The sequence below is a fragment of the Micromesistius poutassou genome (genome assembly GCF_964030765.1).
Source record: "Micromesistius poutassou genome assembly, chromosome: 20".
Classification (NCBI taxonomy): domain Eukaryota; kingdom Metazoa; phylum Chordata; class Actinopteri; order Gadiformes; family Gadidae; genus Micromesistius; species Micromesistius poutassou.
In genome coordinates, this window is record NC_140290.1 from 5779875 (window position 1) to 5804929 (window position 25055).

At 47.9% G+C, this 25055-nt stretch overlaps 2 protein-coding genes across 3 annotated transcripts in view; one reads left to right on the forward strand and one right to left on the reverse strand.

Moving 5' to 3' along the window:
* LOC311365306 (dolichyl-diphosphooligosaccharide--protein glycosyltransferase subunit STT3B-like) overlaps positions 1 to 5066 on the forward strand; it is an 82113-nt gene extending 77047 nt beyond the window's left edge. The window contains 4 exon segments of the mRNA XM_084484822.1: positions 146 to 194; positions 197 to 258; positions 4430 to 4636; positions 4910 to 5066. Of these exon segments, the coding sequence (XP_084340948.1) occupies positions 146 to 194; positions 197 to 258; positions 4430 to 4636; positions 4910 to 4984 (393 nt within the window). The 3' untranslated portion in view covers positions 4985 to 5066.
* A 5494-nt stretch (positions 5067 to 10560) lies between these two features.
* The window catches only part of LOC311365542 (oxysterol-binding protein-related protein 10-like), a gene marked incomplete at its 5' end in the record, with an annotated part of 44986 nt that continues 30491 nt past the window's right edge, over positions 10561 to 25055 (reverse strand). Inside the window, 6 exons of one of the 2 annotated variants that reach the window (XM_084485105.1) lie at positions 10561 to 10688; positions 11266 to 11419; positions 11701 to 11883; positions 12554 to 12740; positions 14684 to 15209; positions 15931 to 16080. In XM_084485105.1, coding sequence (XP_084341231.1) covers positions 10644 to 10688; positions 11266 to 11419; positions 11701 to 11883; positions 12554 to 12740; positions 14684 to 15209; positions 15931 to 16080 — 1245 coding nt within the window. In that variant the 3' untranslated portion in view covers positions 10561 to 10643. Of the gene's footprint in view, positions 10689 to 11265; positions 11420 to 11700; positions 11884 to 12553; positions 12741 to 14683; positions 15210 to 15930; positions 16108 to 25055 lie in introns of both variants that reach the window. The other variant, XM_084485104.1, reaches the window with a different exon arrangement.

Sequence of the window (25055 nt, forward strand, 5' to 3'; positions counted from 1 at the left end):
TTTTCACTTATCACCCTCATCACTTTGCATTTAGATCACTCTCCTTGGGTGTACTCGTCTGTGGGCTGGGCCTGTCACCAATCTGTCTCCTCCCCCTCCCCCCCCCCCCCCCCCCCCCCCCATACCCCCTCTCTGTGTCCTTCAGGAGAGTGACTACTTCACCCCTCAAGGGGAGTTCAGGGTGGACAAGGCCGGCTCCCCACGCTGCTCAACTGCCTCATGTACAAGATGTCCTACTACCGTTTCGGGGAGATGCAGGTGAGCAGAAGAAGCCATTGGCAGCCGATCGGGGGGAAGGGTCGCACCTGCAGTTTAGTCTCCTTATCTTATTCAGCAGGCACTTTTATTCAAAGCGCTCCAACCTGGAGTCGCTACAACCTGGTTTTAGAATATATGCAAAGCATTGCAACGCAGCCGTTGGATTCAGAAATACAAGGTCAGCATGGTTTGAGTTGTATTGGTAGCAGTGCCAGAGCATCTCTCTAAATTCAGTTCAAGTTTGTTATTTTATTTGTCAAATGCACAACATAACAGGCAAAGCAGTCATAGCTGGAAATTGATTTTGTTGTATCCCAAGCGCTCCTTAACAATGCGAAGAATAAAAAATAATAATAATAATACAAGAAGATAAAAAGCGTAAAAGGAATAACAAGGTACATTGCAGTTAAGAATATTTTAAATTCCACAACAGTGGGTCTTGAGGAGAGTGTAGACCTGCTCCCTGATGCCCTCCAGAGGCTCCCCCGGCCATGGTAGGCAGCAGTCCTCTCCTATCCGGGTGGGTGCCGCCTCCCTGGGGAAGGGGAGGCAGGTGCACCCATCTCCTACCTCGTTCATCCTCTGCGGGAAGGGCAAGGATATGGATCCCTCCTCTACCCCACGGTGGGCCTCTTACCCCCCACATTCCTCCCCCACTGGGAGGCGGGTGCGACCCTGGTCTGACCCCGGGCGGACAGAGGAGTGAGGCGAGGGTGGAGCGGAGTGCATCTGAGTGTATCCATGGGTGAATAACTGTGAACATAAACGGCAGTACTGCAGTCCCTAGGCTTGTCGTTAAGTGCAAAAGTATTGAATTTCTGAAAATGTTGCTGCTATAAACATGTTAGGAGGTACTGCGTGGAAATCACCATAATAATAATACACCACAGACCGCGCTTGACGTGGGGCAAAAACGTGACGGGGTCGTATTCTGATGCCATAGCAGCTCGCTGGGGAGGAAACGCATTGATCTTTTCATCAAAGTACTTCCCAATGTCACGTCGGCTGTTTGAAATCAGCCACGCTTGTGTGTCAGTGTGTTCACGCCTGTGGGTCGTGCGGGCTGCGTTTTTTCCCCCTGCACTCGCTGCAGCAACAACATGACACTATTTTGTAGATGCATAACATCCATATGAAATGGGTTGTCGGACATCCCCCACCGTCGACACTCTGGGGATCTGCCCCAGTCGCCCTGGATCCACTGGTAGTAGATCTGGGATCCACTGGTAGTAGATCTGGGATCCAGCAGTGCTATGGTATGTTATGGCAGAAATTCAGGGGGGAAGACGGCACAGAGGTTTGACAGTTACGCCTAGTTTCCTGTTTTATTACATATTCTACTCTACAATTCTACTTTTTAATAAGTGTATTTCCACAGTGGCCATTCTGCACGGTGTCGATTTGAAACTTTTGCAGACTCGTTTTCTTAGAACATTGGTGTCCGGAAAGGATATTTATAGCTTGTTTTCCCACCGGGAAATATTCTGGCCGGTTTTGTGTTCGCAGTTTATCCAATTATACACTCGCAATGGTGTTAAGGGTGCCTGGCTATGATGAACGTGTTCTGAAAAATGTACTCGAAATTGCAGTAATCTTCCATCGGTGACCTTCACGAATACCTTCACGAATGTGAATACCTTCACGAACGTGTCCAATACCTTCACGAACGTGAAGGTATTGGATATTTTGACGTTAGATCCCAAACAAATTGCGAGTACTGTGGCGTTAACTTCAAATGCCCATCTCTAGTGTTCAGAGTTGTGATGCTGAGGTGGTCAGAGATACAGCTCCGTGTCAGGGGGAGGTCTGTTTGACAGCCTGGCTAGCCTCAAGTGGAGTCAGGGCAGCAGTGGGAGCAGGTTGACGAAATAACCGTACGTTCTAGCCCTGGTCTGCAATCAAACAGATAACACGGTATACAAGCGATGCTTCACTGCTTGCTCTCCTCCTCCTCTCCTCGTGAGGACAGAGGGTTGAACTTCAGGAGATGGTGAGCAGGGGTAGGGGTGAGCAAAAACCTACGAGGGCAGTAGGAGTAGCCCGGACCCCCAGGGTTGTGTGTGGAGTCCGGAGATCGAGGCATGGACTTGGGAGTTTAGGGCCGCTTTGTGAGCCGCAGACCAGCAGTTCCCACACGCCCACACACGGAGAGAGGGCGAGGTGGTAACAGGGGTCAGAGGGGCGTCTGTGTTTTGCGCGGCCACCTTGAAAACAGACGGAATATGAATGAGAGAAGAGCCGCTGGTGAATGACTGGAGTGAACTGTTGACACGGCGAGGAGACTGAGAGAATAGAGAATGGAGAATGCCATGAATTTTTGAGTTGGCGCTGGTAGACTCAGAAAGGTCTACGTGCCAGAGAAACTCTACAAATACCCCAGTGCGGCCAACAATGGCTAAACTAGATGATCTCCCAGTAAATATCAAGTCAATGCAATATGCTAGGCATAAAGAAAAAGTTAAGTTGAAATCCTGAAGCGAACCAGAAAAGTTAAATTCTTGTAGCAAATGTGCACAGTGCACGCACAGTTCAAGGAGGCCCACTATGTAGGTTGATCTTCATCCAAATGCATAACCACGTTTAGTGCCTCTGCGCTGAAGGGAAGAAACATCCAATGATGGTGGGGAGTCCAATCCGCAATGTGGGGCAGAGCTGTGGGTGGCTTGGGGAAGAAACACCGCGTTCAGATCCAACGTCTTCAGCGGGAAAATAGCGTCACGCCTCCAACCTTGACTCTCAACCGTAAATAACAAAATAACTGAAAAAAAACGATCGGCTGGTGGAAAAAACGTGTGTTGTGTTCTGTGACGGTGCAGGCAGCGCGTCTTCTCCAGACAGAGCCTTGAGGAGCTCCTATGGGGGCAGAGACAGACAGAGGAAGGAAGAGGAATTACAGAGCGAGAGATTGGGTTACTTGGGGGGGGGGGGGGGGGGGGGGGGGGGGGGTTTGCTGTTGCGGTTCCTGGCTGATTCACCGTGGGGGTTCATGGGAATAGGAAGTGAGGCATGCCAAGTTGTTCTGATATCCGCACATAAAACTCTGTCTGGCTGCCAGCTCGGCAGAGCAGGCCCTCTCCTGCGGTGGTTTCTGCTGCTCAACACCGCCAGGAACCGCACCAGCCAGGTCCCAGTCCAGCAGTCTTGGACCGGGAGGCCATGTGGGGGGGGGGGAGATATAGAACGAAAGGGCCGGAGAGCAGGACCTGGAAAATAAATAAGAGGGGTGCCGGGGGGGGGGGGGGGGGGGAAGATGCCAGGGGAGATGGGGAAGGAATGGAGACGAGGAGAGAGACAGAGGTGTTAGTTTTGTGGCGGTGGGGAGGGAGGCACCGGAGAGGACAAGGGCAGACCTGAGGCTTGGAGGACACCGTTAAGGGAAATAAATAAAGCCCAGAGTAGCTAGCGCGGGGGTGCGAGGCGATCAGAATGCAGTGCAGTTCACAGGGATGTGCACACAGAGAGGGGATTGAATGATAACCGGGGACAGCCGTCCGGGACGAGCGCACCGGCCCAGAGGATCAGGCGGCATCACGTGGCGCTCCTCCAAACCTCTGTTTATACGTGCTCGTTCGTTCGCTGGCTGTTGTCCTGGCTCCGCTCGAAGGCAATATTGATTTAGGTTTTGTGTTGATCGTTCAAAGTGTTGTGCCTCCGTTGCGTTCCCAGAACAGGTAGGGGGGAAACTCTCCCATGGAGACCCGTTTTTTCCCTCTGTTGACAGAGCCGCCTCTCTTTGTCGGCGCCGGCTTTCCGCTGTGAACGTGTCCCGTTCTGAAGCGTAGCACAGACAGCAGAAGACTGTGCTGTGTTGGCGTCTAAAGCTATAAAACACCAGAGCTTGCAGTTGTGATTCAACGAGAGTAAGAGCTCTCACAGACACAACCCTCAGTAGGGAGTTGGAGCCGGCCCTTGTGTTTTGCTTGAGGCTAGCTCTCCCTCTAGTGGCAGGAAAAGATGCATTCGTCAGCCGAACTGTTGGCGCGCCGTCATTCTCCATCAGGAGGTTGGTTTTGTGCACGTCTCCATACTGTTGGTGCGCCACCACTCTCCAACAGTAGTCTGTATTGAAGTTAAATTCAACCAAAAGGTTGATGGACGTGAAAAGCGGTGATCATCGTGGCCTGTAACTCTTCATGTCCCCCCCCCCCCCCCCCCCCCCTCTCCCCACCAGCTGGACTTCCGGACGCCGCCGGGCTTCGACCGTACGCGCAACGCCGAGATCGGCAACAAGGACATCAAGTTCAAGCACCTGGAGGAGGCGTTCACGTCGGAGCACTGGCTGGTGCGCATCTACAAAGTGAAGAAGCTGGAGAACCGCCAGCCGCTGGAGCGCAAGCTGCGCAGCGTCCTGCCCAAGCCCAAGTACACCTCCAAAAAGGTACTGTTCAGCCCGCGCAGCGTGCACGTCTGAGCGGGGGGTCTCATGATCCGAGCGCTTTTAGCCGGTACCCGTTTCAGAGGGATGGTTTTATGATGATCCTGCTTAATCTTTGGATATTTTAGATGTTGTGTCGTACAGTGCTGTTCCACGGCCTGTGTGTTCTGAGCAATGTGTTAAGCAGGGCGACAGCCACATTTTTCGGTTGATACATTTTCTGTTTCAGGGAATGAGTTGGTGTTAATTAAGTGTACGTTTTCATTCCCTGAACAGACGTCCAAGAGAAAGCGAGGACACATCAGGAACAAGCTGACTCTGAAGAAAGGCAAGAAACAAACGCGGAAATAATGAGGACCAGAGAACCCCCCCCCTCCACACACACACACACACACACACACACACACACACACACACACACACACACACACACACACACACACACACACACACACACACACACACACACACACACACACACACACACACACACACACGCTAACGGACACAAACACACTCTTACACACATGCACGCGCGCGCGTGCATGCGCACGCACGTGCGCAACTGTCCAAGAGCCTCTCAAAGAAAAACTTGTACGACTTATGAAGAATAATCACCTAAACCAAGCCCTCAGTCTGGAGGGGGGCCCCAGCTTCCTGGTGGTGCTCTCCCTCACCGGTGCCCCCCTCCCCACCCATGGACCGGGGGAAGCTCCCAGTGTCCCATCTCTGACCAGCTCCAGACGCGTCATCCATTTTATCCTGAGGATATCTTGCTTTCAAACCCTCTTTTTTCATCTCTTCCCCCCCCCCCCTTTCTTTTTTCTTTGCTGTTTTTTTTGTGCTTGAATGTGGCAAAACACTGCCACATTCAAGCAACACTCAATCAACTCTGTTTTTGTTTTGAAGGTGTATCTTTTTAATTGCGTACTATTAACTGCTCGTTAGGTCGGGGCTGTTAATGTAATGGGACGGGGTGGGTGGGTGGGTGGACGCGGAGGTGACTAATACTGTGGAGGCCGGGAGGATTTTTGCACCAAAGACCCAGCAGGGACTCTGCTACGCGCCCCCCCCCCCCCCACCCACCCCCAAGGCTGCTCGAGAGGGTCCGACTGGTGAGACTACTTCCTGAAACAGGTGTGTGTACCGAGGTCTTGTAAGAGGAATGCCGGCATTTAGACATCCCGTCTGTGATAACTTATTTTATGTCATCTCCTCCATTCCAAACGATTCGTTAATAAAAAAAAAAACAAGAATGGCTTGATGTGTATATATGTGGAGAAAATGTCTGAAAGGGTTCTAATATATTGGATTATTGTGGTGGTTTTCTTTGTTTTAATATGGAGTTTGTTTGTTTCTTTGTTGGTATCTATGGGCGGTGTGGCAGCAAATCAATCTGTGAATGCAATAAATTCCTAATGAATAAATTCTATAGAGGGAGTTGAGGTTTTGTTATGAGAATGAATGTGAATTTTTACTAAGACTTATTCACCCAATGCTTCGATTGTACATGCTGCTGCTAGAGTTTTAAAGAAGGGGTAGTTCTAATAAATTGATCAGTCCTCCCATCCACCAGTGGGAGCTCTAGCTCACCGAGTAAGCCTAGTGCCTCATTGCTGGTCACCACTTGGGTGTATCTTTGGCTTGTCACGTGTTTACTCGTATTACATATAGTTTGACAGTGGGAAGATTTGGCAATGGCTGCCAATGATGGAATTGGTGGGGGGGGGAGTAGACCAGGTGCTTAACCCTAAAGAGACCCACGGTAATTGAGGTCTAGTGAGCCAGTGTGAATGGAAAGGCCAGCATTACATTTGGATGTATGTTTTGTCTGGCAATGTCCCCTATATTTCGGTTTGTTTTTTCTCCTATGGGCACTGCACTGTTCCTGGTTGTTTAGAGGTCCATAGAGGCGTGTTCTGTTGTTGTGGGGGTTCCTGGGCCCACTGTGAGAATGTGTTGTTAAACTAAATGGCCCATCACATTAACACATTATGGAGTTGCACTTCCTCCTCACACCTAGTGCATCTATTTCCTCTGGTTCTTTTATTTTCTGTTCCTTATTGTGGCCATTGTTCTGTGAGGTAGTCTCCCAAACCAGACATTGGATGGAGATCTAAAATGGCTTCATTCGCGCTAATTTGGTTTCTTTGGTAGGTCACCAGAAGTTCAGCTATACCATAATATACCGGTATCCCAGGTTACCTCCAAGGCAACAGGGGACCGTAGCTAAAGAGTTGTGAATGCAGAAAGTGTAATTGTTTTACATAAAAGCATATCAGTTCCTTCCGAGTTGAGATGAAGCCTTAATGTTATTTATATTGTAAAAAAAAAACAAAAAAAAACATTCTTGATTATTTTAAAAACTTATTTTATTTTTAATTTTTTTTTTTACTTTTTTGATGTTTACTGCTATTTTATGTTTAAGTCTTCAGCACCACTGGGTTCACTATTTTTGATGCATTGCCCTAAAAAAATCAATCTTTCCTCTTGCTCAACCTCAAGGTTTACATTTTTACATTGTTCCGTTTGCTCATGTTGAAATGTAGACCAGATTAAAACAACTATTCAAGTTTGCAAAATGCTTGTTCGATTTTTTTCCTTAGATTTTTCAGTCTATCGCTGGAAGGTCTGGAATTTTCTATTGTCTTCCTTATAAATGTTTTTTATATATATATTTTTTTGATAAAGTTAAACTTTGTTGAAACTTCACCTCTTGATTGAGTGAGTCCAACTGATTGTTTGTTTGGAGACAGACCACACGAGGGCACTGTTAGTCAAGTAATCTGCTCACTTGGTCCTAAACGACCCTTTGAATTATCCTCCTTTGTAGCCTGAAGCAGCAATTATCAAAGTGGGGTCCACGAAAATAAAAATTGTTTAATAATTACTATGAAGCAGAGGCAATTCTAAGATGAGACCTTTAGGTGAGGATGTGACATCCGTATTGTCAAGTGTTGCATAGTGAGTGACTGCAGCTACACTCGTTCATGTCCACATGGTTTCTACAATTTGAAGCATCCAAGGCTTTGTTGAAGCTTGCACTTTGTTACAGCACAGTAGCACGGACTCCCCTTATTAGTGATCTGGCTGCGGTTCTCGGGTGATCAGATAAGCCGGGCATTTCGAGCGATCGTTCTGGCCGATCTGTTTACCCAAGGGACTGCCCCCTTCCAAAAAGGTTGCCTATACCAGGTCAGAGGAGGCAGTGGAGGTTATTGTCACCTAGCTAGGTGTGAGAGATTAGTGTCTGATTAGCAGTCCTACACGTCTGGCTAGAACATTGGATGAAACCAGAGTTTCAATAGAAAAATCACTCGTGAGATCTGTTTCTATTGGTCACCCTGGCTTGGGTAAGCCCCTCCCTCCCAGGCTTGGGTAAAGCCTGGGAGGGATATATTATAGTAGTATTTTAAGTTATGTGTATAAATCCACACCTACATATCCAGAAAATAAGTGTTTATAGAGCATTGACACATTGTAAATAGTTTGTAAATCATTAACTTTATAAATTATCTCAAACAATTATCTCAATAATTTATAACTGATTATGAATTGCTTACTAATGAGTATTCATCTAATAAACACTTTGTCCACTTAGCCCCAGTGCTCCAGTTGAACTGATTCTCTCCCACCAATACCCTGATACAATCACACGGAATGGGATTGGATTTATTCAAGTATCTCACAGGTTGGGCGTAAACCTGGCAGCATCCTGTTTAGACAAACCCTCATAGTAGTGATAGGCCACAAACGGCTCATTGAGACTATTGTTGAAACACCAAAGTACGCCCACGTGGTTTCACTGTTGACTGATCAGTTCAGAGGGAAACGGTGTCTCGTTCCTGGAGCCCCGACTAATGCTGCGTTGTCCTACCAGACAGCCAACGGAATAACTGCAATTCATTGTATTTATTTTCTTTAGTGCATTGTATAAAGTGGAGTGGAAAGCACAAGATTAACCGCAACATAATGTGGAACTTAAATTAGTCGATTCAATCGTACTACTGTAGCAGAGAAAAAAACGAGATTCGCTCATTTAAATTGCACATTTATTAGAACAAAGATTCTACTAAACCTTTCTTCTTCAAAGTCTCCTTCAACCTATGGTTTGTGGTGTTGCATAGGTATTCTACCTAAAAAGTGATTCGGTCATGGGTCAAGAAAGAACATGGACAATACATTCAGGATATCGCGTGTGAACAGAAGTGAAATTAACATTTGATCAAATTAAGACAAATGGATGTGTGTGTGTGACGTCTATTTTAATACGGACACCTTCTCTCCGTCTCACATCAGCGGTTCCTTCTTTTAAAAAAGTGCTCGCTAGTTTCATATAAAGCTAGTGTTCAAGAAAAATGGTACACAGTGGTTGTTTCCTGGCAGTTTGTTGGTACCTGTGATTACAAGTTGATGACTTTGGATTCAACAGCAGAGCGTACCGACGTTGTGTTGAAACAAAGATGGTTGAGAAGTATATAGGTTTAGGTAAATCTCGCTACCTAAACATCACCGACTCAGAAAGGAATTGAGCAATGCTTGTCCCTAGGTCCCTGCATTGCTTTGTCCACAAACACCGAACCACCAACACACTGACCTACGTTTTCCTTCTCCCCGTCATAAGAATATTTGAGAAATTGTTAAAAATTCCACACAGCAAAGGGTTACATTTTTTGGCAATGGCAGAAATACATGGTGAAAGAAAAAGGCATGTGGGTAAGCGTATACAGGACTCAAGTTGTAAATAAATGACTGGAAACATCTCCTTATACACGTGGCTTCCCTCTTTACATACTCTGGGGATTTTAATGCCTTCTTTCATCTTCCTGCAGCCAAACAGTGGCTCCCTCGAGTGGGGGTCATGTCCTTCCCCATATGCATCCTCTGCTATGTTCAAAACACCTCTGGGCTTCATCCAACAGAGATATATTTGCATTGCCGAGCGTGAGCTGAGTGCACCCTCTGCCTAATCACCTATGCTACGCAGAGGATACACACGTGTACACACACACCCACACACCCACCCTCCCTCAGGGTAAGCGTAATATTGTGTATTGTAAAGGAAGTGGAAGCGTGTGCATGGTATGAGCTAATGCCTGTGATTAGAGGGTGAACGTAGGGGGAAAACAAGGGTGCATTAGGAAGGGGTGGAAACCGAGGCATTTCCCTTGATGGGAATAAATTAGTAGGCTGATAAACCGTGGCACAATAACAGACATGGAGACGACACACTGCCGTCTGTGTCCCGTACAAAATCAATGAGACCCTAGTACAAACATTGTGGCTTAACCGGGTACATTCATGTTCTAGCGGTTAAGAAAAAAAAAAAAAAAAAACGTCCACAAACGGTGAGGTGTCCGGTTTTGCCGCCGGCCGCGATGACAATGCAGCGGCCTTTTTTTTTTTATTGTCGTCACGCGGCGGCGTAACGCTCCGTCTTCCCGCCGCCGCAGCGCTCGGTGGATCCGTGTTAAGCCTGGCGACGTCAGCGCTTTGTGTGTGTGTGTGTGACGCACATCTGGCGTCCCCCCGTGCGGATCCGTGACGGCCGTGCCAAGCGGTGCGATTTGGATTTGTTTTAAAGCTGCATGACAACGAAAGGCTTTGGAATGTGAAAAAATAGACACTGAGCGCACGCACGCACACACACACGCACGGAGAGCAGCACAAACACCGGTGGCGAATGTCTTTGAGTGTCCGTGCGCAAGAAAAAAAAAACTAGATATATAGAAATACTCTCACACGATACTATCATATAAAAACGTATACTATATTTGTCTGATAAAGAACCCTGCAACGAGACTCACCGATACAGTGATGACCCCCCCCTCCCCACCCCCGCCCAAACCATTTGGCACCTGGTTCCCTTCCATGTTCCTCCTCAGTGTCTTTGCCATCAGAGTGGAGGAGGAGGAGGAGGAGGAGGATGGGGGGGAGGGAGAGGGAGGGGGAGCACCAACGGCACCAAGAAGGGGTTTTATTGATAGTCCAGGGTGTGGGGGTCCTGCAGTCAGGGAGACTTCCGCAGTGTGTTGTTGAAGGTCCAGCCTTCTCCCTGCACAGCCACCATCCAGGTAAGGGGAGGGAAAGAGGAGAGAGTTGGTGAGCTGAGAAAATGTATTTTCAGTGTTTCTCACAGTTTCACAATTTTTTTTTTAAACGTTTTTCTCAACTTGGCTCGCTGCAGAGTTTGACAGAACGCTACGATTCCCTCGGCTCATTATTTTATCCTCGCACTCCAATCTGCACGGCGGTCACGGACGGCGGGGCACACAAATTGAAACTCGGGAGCGGCTTTTGTGATAATATCGTGTCGATGGCAAAGTGAACGTTTTGAGGAACAAACCGATGAGAACAGACAACTTGTTTGAGGGGGATATGGAAAAATGTCGCTCTTTTGGAATATCTCAGTCATGTCGGAAACATCACTGACGTGATACTTTGGCCAACTACATTATTGTCCCATGGAGACATTAGTTCTCAGACAACAGTATAAAACATAAGATAAACCAACACATAGAAGATCCAGGGCAACTTATCGCACATCCCCCCCATAGCGTGACATAGCATGTTGTTGTAAATGTATGTATGTATCTAATGTTCTAGCATAGACCCTAGCAGTGGCTGTGTACCTCCTTGGTGAAGTGTTTGGGGGTCCAGGGCGTGTTGTTCCCGTTCCTCTGCTTCTCCTCGGCTCTCTGGCGCTCCTCCAGCTGGTGCTTGTGTTCCGTGGCCTCCTCCATGTTGCCCTCCTTCAGAGACCTGGTGACGTGCTGCCACAACCGCCTTGGGGACACACGCGCACACACACACACACACACACACACACACACACACACACACACACACACACACACACACACACACACACACACACACACACACACACACACACACACACACACACACACACACACACACACAGGGACAGACCAAACAATTTCAGCACACTGCTAGTCCAACTGGTCCCAGTTCAACATAACACTGTATCCATTCCAGATGTTGTCATCATTCCAACAGCAGCTGTGTGCAGAAAGCTCCGCGCTCGCCCGCCTCTCCCAGCTCACCTGGACTCGGTCCGGCCCTGCTTGTCCACCGGCCGCAGCTTCTTCTTGATGACGGGCAGCCTGGCCGTGTCCATCACCTTGGTCTCCCCGTTGCTGTAGGTGAACTCCAGCGTGCCGTTCCACTCCCCCTGGGCCTTACACACCACCACGTTGGTGGGGTTGTGCTTCACCTCCGCAGTCACCCTGCCCAGCAAAGGAGGAAGCAGAGGAGAGTTTGGGTTGAGGGAGGTGCGTTTCTGGATCGGGGATTTCACGACACTCGCGGCGGAGGTTTCAGGGAGCAGGGTAGCCGGCGACTGCGGTCGAAAGATGGATCAGTTTATCTTAAAAAACGTAAACATACAATCTGTGATTGACGCATGGTTGACTTTCTAACCTGCCGTGTGCCTTGTTTGTATTTTGCGACTGCAAAAAGAATGAATGCATGCTTTGACCACTAACACTGAATAAACAGCAGACTGACCTACGTTTTCTTTTTCACCGGCATAATAATATTTGAGAAATTGTTGCACACTGAGAAATTGGATAGAAAAAAAGATGGAAGGATGAAAAAATTTTTAAAAAGGAGGCATAGAAAAACAGAAAGAAATATTTTTGCCATCATTTTCTATACCACCCTTTTCTAGATTTTGTATTCTCTCCATCATTTCGTATACCTCTTTTATTCCAAAAAAATATTCTGTCCATTTTTCTTGACCTTTCTTCGTAAAAAAAATACTCTCTCCATCATTTTTCTAGAATGTAAATGATGGGAGAATATTTTATGGGGGAAAAAAAAAATGAGGTACAGAAAAATGATGGAGAGAATAAAGGAGAAACGCGGCGCTGACCTCCAGAGAGCCCTCAGCCTTACCGGTGGACCTTGCCTCCGTAGAAGGGCTTGGTGTGGAAGGTGACGGTGGCCGAGTAGCCGCTCTTGGCACAGCTGATGGAGACCTTTCCCCCCAGCTCCACCCAGGGCACGGTGAGGATGGAGCGGGCGAAGGCGCTGGGCAGGGTGAACACGTAGTCCTCCTCGTGGTCCAGCAGGCTCAGCACTCCTGGGAGGGGGAGGGGGGGGACGGGAGGGGGTGGAGGGGAGGGGGAGGGGGAGCAGGGTCAAGCCAGGGGCAATGCTTTTTGATGTGTGAACAAAAACTGCAGATAATTGCCAGGTTTCTTTTCCAATAAATGATAAGACAATAATGCAATAAAAGCATGAGCTGCTTTTTATTACTTATTAAGGTTAAGGGGGGTGTCTGGTTCGGACACAATGCATGATGGGTGACATGTTTCGATTGCTGTTCAGTCGTTTTGGAGCGGCTATCATCCAGAGTGAATTGGTTTCAGCGGGTAGGGGTCTGGCCCCTGCAGGAGACTGTGAACCCAGGAACCTTTCAGCTGGGAATCAAACCTCCTAACCTCTCTAGACTATCCACCCCCTCCCCCAGTGTTGTAGTAGATGAGAGGGAGTCTCAGAGAGTGCAACTATATTAGATATTATCATATGTTAAACAATATGTTCAAATATGTGACATACTATGTTTACCTAGTAGGCTTACTTTGCCTGCCAGCTAGAAGTACCGGTAGAACTGGTGGCTGTTGGAACCACTAACCTCCTGACATCCCTCGTTTCACCAGAGTTGAACAATTTAATTCCACCAGACACTGCATGTCTGTGTGACGATATTTAACTCAATAGTCTGAAACGGTAATTGAATCTCGTGATTAAACCTGGTATGTGGACTTGATGTGTTTCTCCCCGGCACGGAGTCTGTAATAGCTTTAATGCATTAGCACCTATTACTTGTTCTCCTTATAACACCACCATGGATCACTCTCTGCAGGCTGAGAAAATGCATTGTGCAAGTCACATATTTTAAGCTCTGCTCGTTTCATTTCGGAGGATATCTAGGAGGATATCACAAGCAGAGATGTTATTCATTGTTAAGAAACAGTTTTTGTTATTTTAAGTTCAAATGAAATATGTATATATTTTTTTTTCTTTGTTCTCATCAATGTTGATGTTTCCCTCTGTAACCACATTTTAATAAAACATGTCTGTGTGTAATGGCGCTCCTCCTCAATGGCTTCCAGCAGCGTCCTAGCTGATCACGTGACAAGGTGAGAGGTGAAACCAGGAGCCGGCAGGTTCCACCGCAGCTAAGTGCATGAACCGCATGTCCATCATCCATCACTCTGCCACTCAATCGGTCAATTCAATCCCAGAAACACCAAAGTACATCCAACTCAGACGTGGCAGTCGAGCAAACAGAGGTGTGACGCAGTGGCACCTATTCATATATTATATATATTTATTTATATCGGCTGCAAATAATATTTTCCCAGGCATTAGGTTTTCCACGACGCCCCCGCCGAACCACGGAGAAGCAAGGCCTATTGATTTCCACGTGAGCGAAGTATCACGTCGTTCTCGTGACTCATAACCTCCGAGACGAGAGGATGTCTTGGGGCCTGTATCGCGAGCACTGCAGTGACGCACGCACAACATAGCGCATGACGTCTGAGTGAGAACGTCGACACTCTCTGGAACGCCTGCTACTGGAGTTCATTGTGTGCATTGTGCTTGTCCTGGCCTGCAGACACTAAACACTCTCTGCTGTTGAGCTGCCTTGCCTTTCTCTCCCCATACACCGTCCGACAGACGGACGCGTAAGACGGATGGACAGACAACATGACGTGAGACGGTGACGGCTCAGTAACGGTTCCACGTCGACGCAACGCAATGACCGCGCAGGCGCTTCGAACGCAGTCGTGAACCTGTTTTTGTTCTGCGTCCTGTTTTAGTGAGCGGACCAATCACAGCCCCACGGCAACCTCTGCGCAAGGTTACAATTTTCGGGAGGCGCGCGTCAGGCCCTTGTGGACGCAAGGATTGGTCCGCAAGGACGCAACGGGTCCGTAAACCCCCTTGGGTTTGCGTCGACGTGGAACCACGACTGAGCTTTTAGTCTCACAACACAACGTACACAACGTGGCCTACCTTCGCCCACCATGGACACCCCGATGGACATCCCCATGAACTTGCTCTTGGTCCACACGTGGGCGTTCACACACATGTTCCGCTCGCGGCACTCGCAGTAGAACCCGGACACGGGCGGGTGGTGGGACACCTGCTCCGCCACGAAGCCCACCCGGTAGCACCCTCCCGGGGGGTCCTCCGCCGCCGCCGCCACCGCGGGGCCGGGCTGGGGGTTGTCGCTCGGCGCCCAAGACGGGTCCCGGCTGCGGGGGCCCTGGCTGGGCCGCACCAGGGGTTTGACCCTGTCCCGCGGCACCTCCCAGGAGCAGTGGAAGCTCTCGCCCAGGACGGGGTTGTAGGGCTTCTTGGCCACGGCGCCCTTGCGGCCCTCGTGGAAGGCGGTCAGGTAGTACTCCACGAAGCGGACCATGCGGTCCTCGGCGGTGGGCCCGGCCGTGATGGACAGGAACATGTCCGGGTGGGCCATGAAGTTGGCGTACATCTCTAGCAGCGAGCGCTTCTCCAGGATGAAGGTGGGCAGCACCACCTGGAGGGGAGACGGAGGGGCGGAGAGTCACGGGTGAGGACCGCCCCGCTGCCAAAGAACACTGTGTGTTTGGATATACTACAATGTGTTCATTTGTGTTTTGATATACTACATTGTGTTCATTGTGTTTTGATATACTACATTGTGTTCATTGTGTTTTGATATACTACATTGTGTTTATTGTGTTTTGATATACTGCATTGTGTTTATTGTGTTTTGATATACTACATTGTGTTTATTGTGTTTTGATATACTACATTGTGTTTATTGTGTTTTGATATACTACATTGTGTTTATTGTGTTTTGATATACTACATTGTGTTTATTGTGTTCGATTTACTCTGATGTATCTGGCTTGGGCTGAGCAACTGTGACCAGTAATTTCCTTCGGGATCAATAAAGGTGTCCGTCTCTGTGTCTGTACGTAACAACAAAACTGAATTCTCTATAGTTCTGCAATGTTTAATATCAAACACAGGGAGGGAGTGAAACTGAAAAGCGTGGGAAATGAACCCTTCTTCATGCAGCCAGTTCTATCAAACATCACTTCCTGACAGATTTCCTGCCACTGATTAAACTCCCCTAAAATGACCACCAATATGTCTTTTGTCATAAAAATGTATTTTATCTCACAACTATTTGTTTTCTCACTCTGACCAGGGTCCCAAGCAAAACGATTGACCCGGTGTGTGTGTGTGTGTGAGTGAGTGTCGGTTCCTACCCGCGTGAGATCCATGCCCAGTTTGAGCTGGGAGAGCAGGTGGAGGATAATGCTCCGCTGGTCGTCCAGCACACCCAGGTCCTCCTCCTCGTTGTCCTCCACGTCCGTCATCTCGTCCCTGGAGCTGATGTCCTCCAGGCTGGGGGGCTGCTGCTGCTGCTGCTGCTGCTGCTGCTGCTGCTGCTGCTGCTGCTGCTGTCTTTGTGGTGGCTGCTGCTGCTGGACAAACAAGGAGCAGTTCACAGATTCAAAACGTTAAGACTACTGACTGCTAGCTGGAAAGCTAGTGGGTTTTTAAGTATCGTGGTAAACAATAGTGTCACAGATTACATGTTTGACATCACTTTGCATCTAGGTTGTGAAATGTTTAGGGGCGAAGTCTCGGCAGCCTTGTTTTTTTTTTCCCTTGTTTATCAAACATAAATAACTGTTTGTAGTCCAAATACTCCTTGTAAACTGGTTAGTGAAATCGAGTCACACAGGTTATACTTGAAAGCGGCAGAACAATGTTGAACAACTGGTTCCCACCACCCACAAAGTATGGTCAACATGTTAAATCAACAAACTTCGCCTTTAATAATGGTGCAATGCATTCACCATGAGTTCATCCATACGTTTCAATACATGACTTTGGTTTCTGACTGAAATTGACTACACAAGGGCCTTGTAAAAGTAATTTCAGCCTCACAGATAAATATGTACAGCATTGTTTTTATAGTGACACATCTCGGTCTCAAATGCCACCGAGGGAAACATGACCATGGCTGGTTGAGTCTGCACCGCTGCTCTCCCTAAATGGAACCAACCCTCCATTAATTATACGAGCTGCACCAGGGCTCCCTGTTTAGACACCTCTGTGAATGGGCTCCATATGGTTTTCAGGGAGCATTAAGGATTAACAAGAGCCTTGATGCCAAAATTAATTTGCCTATGAACTGTACTTAGCGATGGGTCAAACTGTACCGCTGAGAAAGCAGGAAGGGGGAATTCCAACATGGGGGACCTATTCCAATATATACAGGTTCCAGTCTGGTACCTGGATACAGACTAGTGACGGGTCTAAAAGGTGCCTGTTCAGAACGGGCTGATTGCTTGGGCTTCGGTATTGCTGCATGAAACCAAACAACTTCAAACCCGACACTGCATTTCCTTTAGTCCTCAGCAATACTCCCGCCAAGGGAAGGGAAGTAGATCGGATTGGTTGAGAAATAGAGATAAAGACAGAAAAACTAACAGAAGCTCCTCTAATTATAGTGAGATATTTAGAAATATCCGGGAAGTCAATTCTAGCAAATTCAGTTTTACTCGTGAACATGGATTACAACCTAGAAAATGAATCCTTACATAAAACCAACTTGAAAAGGTAGCAAAGAATTAAGACTAAGACTATCAAATTCTAACCCTTTCTTTCAAAACACTCTCCTTTACTGAATATTACAAGTCGGACCACTATGTTGATAGTTTTGTTATAAAGATGACTAGAACAATGTTCTTAACAACCGACGTTACAGAGGCTCTGGGTCTTTGATTGACAGGAGAAGGACAGGGGGAGAGCTGTGTGTTATTGCAGCGTTCAGCTGGCAGCAGGTCCCATCTGGGTCAGAGGGAACGCTCTAAGCATGTGATATTGTGAATAGAGAGGGAGAAAAGAGATGATATTAATAATATATATATATAATGCAAGATGAAAGTGCTTCTCACCCGTGGGGCAACAAATACTCTTCTGTGCTTTGTTTCTGACAACAAATGTCTCTCCGTCTCTCCCTTTCTCCCTCTCTCCCTACTTCCTGCCTATCCAAATCTTGGATCAGGTTGAAAAAGGGCTAAATAATGTACCATGTTATGGTTGGAAAGGAAAATGTATTGGACTTTGTATTTGTATTTGTACAATTCATGTCCAATTACGTCAGAGCACGACATGAACAACAGACGCATCCCTTGTGGGAGGCTGCAACAGCTTGTATTGGTTCGCAGCCTTATTAATGTGTGAAAATGATGCTTTGGTTGAACACTTTGGGACACAAACGTATGGAAATATCGAGGAAGATAAACAAACGCAAATGCAAACACAAACACAGCGCACAAGTACTACTATGGTTGAAAACATGCAGATACACATGCAAAAACCTACAAATACATGTATGCAAAGACATACAACCTATGTAAAGACCAAGACCGCCAAACCGGTTGTGTGAGTCTGTTTGTCTCCCTAACTGCCACATTTTGCTGTCTGTGTCATGTGTATGAGGTGGTTCTCTTTTCTCACAGCCATTCAGCCATACAACCATACAACCTTTAAGTCCTGCAGTGTAAACGCATAATTTCGGAGCAGTGACGATAACGAGTGTAACCTCGAGTGAGCAGTGGAACCTTGATTTAAATACAACCGTCTAGCGCAGTTTCAGATCAGTCGAGATGATGAGATCACGCCCTTTCTGTGACCTCATTTAAACGACCGAGCGATTTCGTTGTTGAACTTCACACAGCGTTCCACTCGTTGTCACCTGTATTCAAAATGTTTGGTTGCTATGGAGATTCCCGCTTTCGTCATACACTGTTGCAATACAAGTGTACATAGTGCACGCAAAAAAAGTCATTTCGGTCATAATTAATTCTGACTTTGCGATTAGGGGGGGCCACAGTGCCCGCCTAGTTATGGAATTATTTTCACAGTGGGCGTGCAGCAACTGTAGGAATAAAGATGTAGGGGGGTTACTGCTGTCATCTGAATATTTTATCCCATACATCACAGTTATCTGACGTATGGGATGTTCATCACAGCACCCGCAACACACACACCCACACTCCTTGTAACTTCCAATGAGCTTGGCATGCCATGAAGCCTTTTTCGCTTTTGAACGCACACATGCGCACAAAAAACACTGACTCTCACACACACACACACACACACACACACACACACACACACACACACACACACACACACACACACACACACACACACACACACACACACACACACACACAAACACACACACACACACACACACACACACACACACACACACACACACACACACACAACCAGGTAGCTTGTACATTTTTCCGAGTTATAAATAGAATTGAGAGGCAAAGGGGAGAAGGGACCGGAAGGTGTGAGCACGTGTGTGTGTGTGTGTGTGTGTGTGTGTGTGTGTGTGTGTGTGTGTGTGTGTGTGTGTGTGTGTGTGTGTGTGCGCCGGTGCATGCGCGACACCAGCTAACACTACTTACTAATTAAACAGCCTCTTGATAGCAGAGGGAAATTGCAGTTCAGGAGGAAATGAGCGGTGAGGGGATCTGAGACAACCTGATCTGGCATCTCACAGGACCCATCACGTCCAGCGCAGTGCTGCTCAACTACATTTATTCAGCTTGGGAGAGGATAGGAAATGACACACAGAGGCTGGGACTGTGTTTTGTGAGTTGGGTTTACCGTGGCAATCCTGAAGATTGAACCATCATATGGTTGTTAGTCCATCCGTCCTTATCTTCTCTAGTTCTAAAGCACCCTCTGATGAGGAACGTGCGGTTAAGCTAAACGTTATTAGGCTGGTAATACATAACAACATACAGGGAGGTACAGGTTTAACCTAGCTTGCCGTTACCAGACACATGTGAGCCAGTGCTGCGGATTAGATTAGAGATTGATGTATGACACAAGTTGTATGAGGGATCCTTCAGACCAATTAATTTGATAAGATCCAATCAGGTTTAAATCCTCATGGGCAGTCCAGTACAAACTATTGAGTCAAAATGAGGTAGATAAGAGTTTCATTCTTTGGCAAAGTTTTTTCCTTCTTTTTTTTTACAACTTTTAAGGGTTTAGGTGTAGTCAACAAGCAAATGATATGTACAATACTGAGGAAACTAACTAACAGCAATCAACAAACATATATGGGATATATAGATACATACAAGTAAACAATAACACACACACACACACACACACACACACACACACACACACACACACACACACACACACACACACACACACACACACACACACACACACACACACAATGTTTGGAAGGTACTGCCTTAACCTGTATATATCCAAGTCCAGTACAATCTATACTTTTTCACAATCAAAGTCGAATTCAACACCCACACTCACTTCTTGAGGTGATGTGATATCCAAAAATGTTCCCCAAGTCAAACGCTGCTGCCTTGCCGACAAACAAGCTCTTCCAAAATAAAAGTCCAATGGCCAAATCTAAAGGTCTGCTCTGGGGAGCAAATACACAGCCTCCTTCCTTCCTTCCCCCTCGTTTATCCGAGGCCACTGCAGGGCTGCATGTGATGGCAGGCTTCTGTATAGGAGGCTCTGTGAGAGGCTTTTGTACGTGGATGTGACTCACAGAGGGAAACACAGAGAGAGGGAGAGAGAGAGAGAGAGAGACAGAGAATGCCCTGTGAAATGAGACCTAAGTAGAGAGAGAGAGTGAATGAGAGAGAGAGAAACCGAGTGCGAATGCCCTGGGAGATGAGAAATAAGGATAGCTTCAGAGAGAGAGAGAGAGAGAGAGAGAGAGCGAGAGAGAGAGAGAGAGAGAGAGTGAGAGTGAGAGTGAGAGTGAGAGCGAGAGCGAGAGCGAGAGAGAAGCGAGATAGAGAGACCTGCCGACACCAATGACTTCCTCAGCCGCGATAATTGCCCTCCCCCCTCTCCCCCCTCCCATCCCCGACAACACACCACCTCTTCCAACGTTCACGTGTTTCCCTGCTCCTCCCCACGCAACCCCACCTACAACCCGGTGCCCACCCACTCACCGACGTCACTGTACTCCTCCAGGCTTCCCCTGTGCTCCTCCCCCTTACTCACAAGCCTTTCTCCACACACAAACACACACACACACACACACACACGCGTCATTTTCCTTTCTGCCTGCCTTGGCTCGCTCTGATTTCTTTGCGTCGACTTTTCCATGGCCGCTGTCCATGTCTCCGCCTCCCTCCACCTTTCTCCCCCCCACTGTCTCCTTCCCTCTCTCTCTCTCTCTCTCTCCGTCCGTCTCCAGTGTCCCTGTGTTTCTCGATCGCCCCTCTCTCTGTCGGTCCCCATGGCGTCCACCTTTTCATCAGAGACACACACTTCTTCCATTCCGTATTATTTCCCCACAGTCTCTTCTCCATTGTTCCAGACAGTCTCTTCTCCATTGTTTCTTTCTTTCTTTCATTCACAATTTCTGTCTATGCTTGCTTTTCACCCCCCTCCCCCCCCCCTGCACACACAGACATACACACCTCCTCCACCACCACCACCACCACCACCTCCACCATCCCATTCATGCCAGCCACTATTCTATTCCGTTTCATGTGTCGCCCTCATTTCAATTCCCTCGTTCTCCCGCCTGCTTTCTCTCTCTACCCCGCCATCACCCATTTCTGTCTTTTCATCTCTCTTTAGCTCACACCTACTCTCTCTCTCTCTCTCTCTCTCGCCCCCTCTATTGCTTCCCCTTTTTTCCCCCCCACCTCTTCTCTCTCTCATCAAGGACTCAGGAGAGGGGAGGAAAGAGGAGGAAGAGGAAGAGGAAGAGGATCTTCAAAGGCCGCTGCCTCCCCGAGCTTCCCAACGAGACCTAACCTTTAAAGGGACCGGGCCACCCTCACCCATCGTCCTCCCAACCTCTCCAGAATGTCAGCCCTTATCTCTAACTGCCCCCCCCACCCTCCTCCCGCACACACACACACACACACACACACACACACACACACACACACACACACACAGTCACACAGACACACACACACACACACACACCCCTTTTCAACGGGTAGCTTTGCTCACCGTCGTCGTGTCCCCCGTCTGGAGAACAGGACTGGATCGGGGGTGGGAGGAGGGCGGTGTGAAGCTGGACGGTGGAGGGGTGGCCAGCGAGGTGACCTTTCACTAACAATGGGCTCCGTCCGTAATGAGGGGACCCCTCTTGACGCTCGAGGGAGGCAAGGCAAAAAAAAGTGACATCTCTCGCCTCGTACTCTGTACTCTATGCTCATCCTCACTCCTCCTTGACAAGCAACGTCAGCGGTTGGAAACACGATCCTTAAATGAAGACGAGGGTGGCTGACGTGTGAGTCATCATCGCCACGCTTTGCTTTGACAACGCAATCATCTGCGTGTGTATGAGCGCGTGTCTCTTCTTTCCCCCTCTCCCATCCGGACATGGTGTGTGTGTGTGTGTGTGTGTGTGTGTGTGTGTGCGTGCCTAAGAGTATCTTAATGAGCGTGGCCGGGCCTTGTGTTCCAAACCCCCAGTCCTCTGCCCCCTTGTTGACGCTGCTGCCTCAGTGCCTATGTCAGTGCCCCCCCCCCCCCCCCCCCCCTCTATGTGGTGGAATAAGCCGGGCAATTTCACAGCCAGCGCTGCAGGGAAGCACAGTGGTGTACACCTCAATGGTGGGGGGGATTACACCAACATCCAGTATAGCTTTGAGCCACGGCACCGCTGTTCACCACCGCACCAGCGCCTCGCTAAACAGAACGCATCTGGACGCGGGCTCCGGCGGGGAGCGTCGCCTGTGTGTGTGTGCGTGTGTGTGTGTGTGTGTGTGTGTGTGTGTGTGTGTGTGTGTGTGTGCGTGTGCATGTGTAAGGGGGAGAGCTGATGTCTCGGTGGTGTTGTAGGGGGTGAAAGCGATACGAGGAGGGCCTTGTTATAGCGCAAGTGTGAAGAAGAGGCTGAGGCTTGTAATTAAAGTATGTGCTTTGTACTTCTTTGTGCTTTGTAACATCCTATGAGAGAACGGGCACCAAACTGCCCCCTCACCACACACACACACACACACACAAGTGTATTTGAAGGAAAACTGAGGAAAATTTTTAATTAATGGTAATTTATGATCAATAAAATGTCCATAATTAGGGATGTTGTCCATTACTGAAAACAAGTTTTTAGTGTCTTAAGGCAGGCCTGGGAATATACTGTATTAATAATTCATTAAAAAAAAATGATGTTCTTGTTTATTCCAGGGAATTCTGGATTTGAAACAGGAAACAATGAGGTTGTGGACACGTCTTCCCCGGCAGATGCTCTTGGCACAGCTGTGCCTTTCAGGTGCCGCTGGAGCATAACATGATGATCTAACCTTCATCAAAGCCCCTGATCACACAACATCAAAAGCTTCCCAGCAGCCAGTGTGTCATGCTTCAGGTCATGATTAATATCAGTGAGCCGCTGTGAATCAACGTTGAGACACCAAACACACGCTATGCTCAATAATTGACACATTGTGGGACTCCATTACTTGTCATGGTATATTATAGACTAATAATGAGTGTCAAATTAGTAATCAAAGTTTGTGTGTACTAGTAAGGGGAATGCAAATAAAACATGTGTGTCCTTGGTTCGTTTTATTTATAAAAAAAATGATAAAAGCCGAATAAAATCTAATAGCATTGTTTTCTTTGCAAAAAAAATAATAATAATAAAATAAAATAAAGCACACACACACACACACACACACACACACACACACACACACACACACACACACACACACACACACACACACACACACACACTAAAAGAAGAATAACTCCAAACAAGGCTCTTCTAGAATGTGTCTATCTATGTTGAGTTGGCATGGTAACATAAGGCGCGGACCCTTAGTTACCCGGGGAGATATCGCTGCGTGCTTGGAGAAGTTTAGTTTCAATTGTCGGGCGTCACACACATCTAGGCCGCCCACCGAGCCTCTGAGCTAAATAAATCCGGAGACGAGAAGCAGGCAGTGAGTCACGACCGACGCCTCCCCACACACAGAGAGCTCTGCCACCTACCTGCCCGGACGAGGAGACCACCAACACGCACTAGCCGGTCGCTAACCGCTTTTAATGAGGACACTTAGCGAGTCCGTATTTTTAGACAGGCCTACATGTCATTAGGCAGCAGTGGAGTTAAAGGCATCTTGCTCGAGGAGGCCTACAGGGAGAAAATGGGCAATGGGCAGCTTCAAATTATATCCCCAACTTTTGCATTGTTCAACTTTTAATAGAGGCAATTAGTGAGTGAAGAACCGTGTATACATCTCATCAGTTACTCTTTTACTCATCTTCTATAAAACCACAATTGTCCATCAAAATTTGAACAATGATTTTCTGGGAAGTGGGAAGCTCCTTTTCAGAAGCCTCATCGTAACACAAACATAGGTGTCGCTCTTTGTATGTGGCAGCAGGGCACAGCTAGTAGACTTTTCTGCACTAGCTTAGCCTCGTGCCTGTGCCCTGGTACATAAGTGCAGCAGACCCATCATCAGTGTTAGGAACGACACCTGTTTATGCCCTACTATGACCCCTGTGCGAAAAGGGTCCGTGGTACAAACAAACGTATGGGAATCAATACATTCAGTCCTTTGCTGCCTTCTGCTGGAGACAAGTGGAACTGCAGCCCGGATGACCACTGACGTGTTTGCTCTTGAGAACATGTGACCCAGTGGCCAGGCTCCGGCTGCAGCGTGACTCTGTTATTACACCTCCATCCCCCCTCTATTGAGCATGCACTCCAACCCATCAGGCAAATTCAATCTACGCCATCAAAACAGTCTCAGTGCCCTTTCAGACCGCATCAACGTTTCGCCACTGTCACTTGCCACCCCTAAACGTTCACACCTCGAGGGGCACGGCAGACGGCTGATTGATTTTATGTCATTTACTGTCACCGCTGCACCGGGTGATCCCATCCATAACAACCGCTAGGCTACAGCTAACAGGTACAGCGTCCCTATTGGAGAATGCATAAACAGTGACAACAATTCTGCAAGCGTATGCACTTTGAGCCCACGCACGCGCGCACACACACGCGCGCACACGCACATGCACACACAGATCGGGCCCATGCCAGGTGAAAATAGAAGTAGGCCTACTCGCTCTTGTTGTCTGCTTAATTTTAAACAGACGGGCGGCTGGAAAGTGGAAGGCAGCAGAGAGGACGAGACCTCTTTCGTTTTGCTCTCCGCTCTTCACGGTCCTCGTCCCGACCACTCCAGTTTTTCCGCTTTCCTGCCCTCAGCCAACCGAATGCTTTGAGCTCTTCGTCCCTGACCGGGGGTTAATGTTTCATTAGAGAATGGATCTGAATCGGTACTGAGATAATGAAACAGTTAGCTGCGCTGACGCT